This window comes from Octopus bimaculoides, chromosome 23, assembly GCF_001194135.2.
Source record: "Octopus bimaculoides isolate UCB-OBI-ISO-001 chromosome 23, ASM119413v2, whole genome shotgun sequence".
Lineage (NCBI taxonomy): Eukaryota > Metazoa > Mollusca > Cephalopoda > Octopoda > Octopodidae > Octopus > Octopus bimaculoides.
The window spans coordinates 238,031-241,614 of NC_069003.1; the positions used below are offsets into that span (position 1 = coordinate 238,031).

General features: G+C 36.8%; 1 protein-coding gene across 1 annotated transcript in view; it reads left to right on the forward strand.

Moving 5' to 3' along the window:
• LOC106879465 (hydroxysteroid dehydrogenase-like protein 2) overlaps positions 1 to 3,584 on the forward strand; it is a 20,865-nt gene that overhangs the window by 8,060 nt on the left and 9,221 nt on the right. The window contains exons 4-5 of the mRNA XM_014929029.2: positions 555 to 658; positions 2,559 to 2,660. Coding sequence (XP_014784515.1) covers positions 555 to 658; positions 2,559 to 2,660 — 206 coding nt within the window. The remainder of the gene's footprint in view (positions 1 to 554; positions 659 to 2,558; positions 2,661 to 3,584) is intronic.

The window sequence follows — 3,584 nt, forward strand, 5'->3', positions numbered from 1 at the left end:
TGTAGAAACGGAGAATTTCGTTTATATTGTGTGTCACTCACTAAAAAGAGGAAATTTTAAAAATCTGTTGTCTTTCTCTCTCTCTTTCTCTCTCTCTCTCTCTCTCTCTCTCCCCCCCCTCTCTCTCTCTCTCTCCCTCTCTCTCTTTACACCGTCGCTAGAAGGGAACTTAACTCAAGCTCCGACTGTTAGGAAGGAAGAAAAAAAAAATAAATGGTTGATTCCGGGCATTTTCGACCATGCAGAATCCATTGGTTGTAGTGAAACTGAAAGTGTTTTGCTACAGAACAGTTGTTTTTTTTAATAAACTTTAGAATGAATTATTGCAATGTAACCATCTTTGTGGTATCATAGCTAAAGGCAGTTATCTAAGATGTAACTTCCTCTGTAACACCATAACTAATGTGTTGTCTGACATATACTGTCATATATCTGTGTAGATGTAAATATGGGAAAATCTTTCATCTCTAAGGACAATATTAATTACTTCCAAAAATTATTCTAAAATTCTTGTTTTCTAAATTTTTCTTTATATGATTCTACCTTGTTTCCAGCTCCAAGGTCTGTATCCCTTACTTGATGAAGTCGGAAAACCCTCACATCTTGAATCTTAGCCCTCCTCTAAACATGAACCCGAGATGGTTTACCAATCATGTGGGTACGTATCCCTACTTTGTTGTGGCTGTAATACCCTTGGTCCACTCTCATTTCAGCCATCTTTTTTACACATAAAGCATTATCCAGTATTTATCCTCTCCTTATAAGTTAGTAAGATGGGATTGAAGGAGGAGGATAATTATTTCAGGGACATTTCTTTCTAATATCCATCCAATAGGATATCATAGCTATTGCCTATAGATTCTTTACTTATTCTCTTCATGACCTCTGACCAAACTCATCAATAATTGTATCAGTCATAGGTATTTTCTCTCCTATGAACCTGCTGTGTGCCTGCATGTCTATATTTGACTTTCTTTTCTATTTGTTATAAGATTAAAATACTTATCCTTGTACATGCGATTCAGCCATTTGAAGATTCTTATTTTCTGGATTTCTAGTTGAACAGTTTTATATTTACTGTTATCAGTTTCCCTAATTCCCTTGTCATCATCTCCTAATAGCAGCATCTGCACATTTACTGGTGGCTTTTACATGTATCTGGTCTCTTTTGTTAGCTATGAACTTGTAATTTGTTATGTTCAATAAATAAGGTAACCAGACAACTGTGAAACAATGTAACAAACTGACAAACCTCTTTATGAACCAGCAATCAATATTCCTTGTGAACTAACGGACACATCCCGACTTCACTGTAAACTAAACATGAATTTCACTCACCTCTGACCTCACTTGGATCATTACTGTTTATACTTTACTTGGACCAGTCTATCTCTTGCAAGGGTGTGTTGTCACTCTCATCACAACAGAACTTATCTCAGTTTACCACATGTAAATGCTAATGTGCCTGCATAGAGAAGCGACTGTTTAGTTAAAAGTATGTGGTGTGTATAGTTTGGTGTGAAGATATTGACATGTGTATGCTGATGTATATATATTTCTATATGCCAGGAACAATTGAAATATTTGTATATATATGGCTGTGCAAGAGTGGTACATATGTGTGTAGACTTGTATATGTGTCTGTGTACAAGTATTTATATTAGAATAGAAATTATGTAGTGTATATATGTGTTTGCTTTTCTATAAATGTATGTATACAGAGGCAAAGTGGCTGAGTTCCTTTCAAGCGTTGGGCCTCACGGAGGCAATGACCAAGACCTTTGGCATTATGCCATGCTTGAGAAGAAGACCCATCAAGCCGAGCAAAATCACAGCCATGGCAGATGCCAGTGTTATGCAAATGGAACCGGTGCTGGTGGGACATAAAAGCACCCATTACACTCTGAGTGGTTGGCATTAGGAAGGGCATTCAACCGTAGAAACCATGCCAAATCAAACTGGAATCTGGTGCAGCCTTTCCAGCTTATCAGCCCTGGTCAAACCGTCCAACCCATGCCAGCATGGACAACAGACTTTAAATGATGATGTTGACATATGTATGTGTGAGCGTAAATATGATGGATGACCGGTGAGGGTCCAGCAATTTGTTGCCAAACAACCTCCTCCTGCACAGAGAATTTCTTTTCAGTGAGACCAAATGTTCGTCTTGCCACGCATTGGCTCCTTTTCGCTCCATCAAATCAATTTAGTTAAGATGTTTAATTGATATTATGAGCAGCTTCCACTGCTTTGAACTTCTACAATAAAACAGCATGGATTTACGTTTTTGTCAGCTTTAATTATGCAAACAAAACCATTAATTAGTGCAATTATCCTTACACTAACTTTATATGAGTGTGGTTGTGAAGTGAGAACGAGTGCATTCAAACTGAAATACTCAAAGTTTTCCTTCTTCTTGTTAAAAACAACACAAAACACCTTTCAACGATGAACTTCGTTGAGTTTTATTGTTTTCTTTTTGTTCATTTTGAAATTGTGTTTCTTTTGTAAACCTCTTTACACTTTTTGTGCACCAAATATTCTCTGTTCTTTCACAGCATACACCATGGCCAAATATGGTATGTCTATGTGTGTTCTGGGAATGTCTGGTGAACTCCAGTCTCATGGAATTGCTGTGAATGCCTTATGGCCCAGAACCGGTAAGATTATCTTCTCTCACACCTTCATTTTCTACCTCATTCGCTTTCTCTCTGCCCGTCTCTCTTATTCTTTCTCTCTCTCTCTGCCCGTCTCTCTCTCTCTGCCTGTCTCTCTCTCTCTGCCTGTCTCTCTCTCTCTGCTTCACTTTCTCTCTCAAAGTGTCTACTTCTCTTCTCTCTTGTAGCATGTGTCTACACACACACCAGTGAAATTCTATAATAATCCTTTCTACTAGAGATGCAATGCCTGAAATTTGTGAGGAGGGGTTAAGTTGATTACATTGATCCCACTGCATAACTGGTACTTATTTAATTAACCCCAAGTAAATTGTGATTGTGTTGATAATATCTATAAAAATCATAAGATTTATTGTGAATATTCAAATGAGGAATTTGCTTCGTTTAATTTTATTTTAAGAGAATAAATATTTTTCTTTTGAAAGTTTGCATTTCATCATTTTGTAAAAGCACCGAGAAAATTGGTAGAAGTTAAACTAAAATTATCTTATGCCATATTTCCATATATTACCCCATGGTGGCAAAAGTACCAAAGTTACCTATCATATGATAGGCAACACACTAGCATGTGTCTGTGTATATATATGTCTATTAAACAAAATGAGATAACAAAGCCAAGGATGTGAGGAGTTTTCAGGACATTTATAAGGAAAAAGATATCTAGTTTTACAGCTGTTTCTGGGATACTATGGATATCCCTTATAACTATATATATATATATGGTGGTGATCTGGCAGAATTGTTAGCACACTGGGTGAAATGCTTGGTAGTATTTTGTCTGTCTTTAAGTTCTGAGTTCAATTTTGTCTTTCATCCTTTCAGGGCTGATAGAATAAGTACCAGTCATGCACTGGGACTAATGTAATTGACTTAAATTCTCTTGGGTATGAGTATATAACCCCCCCC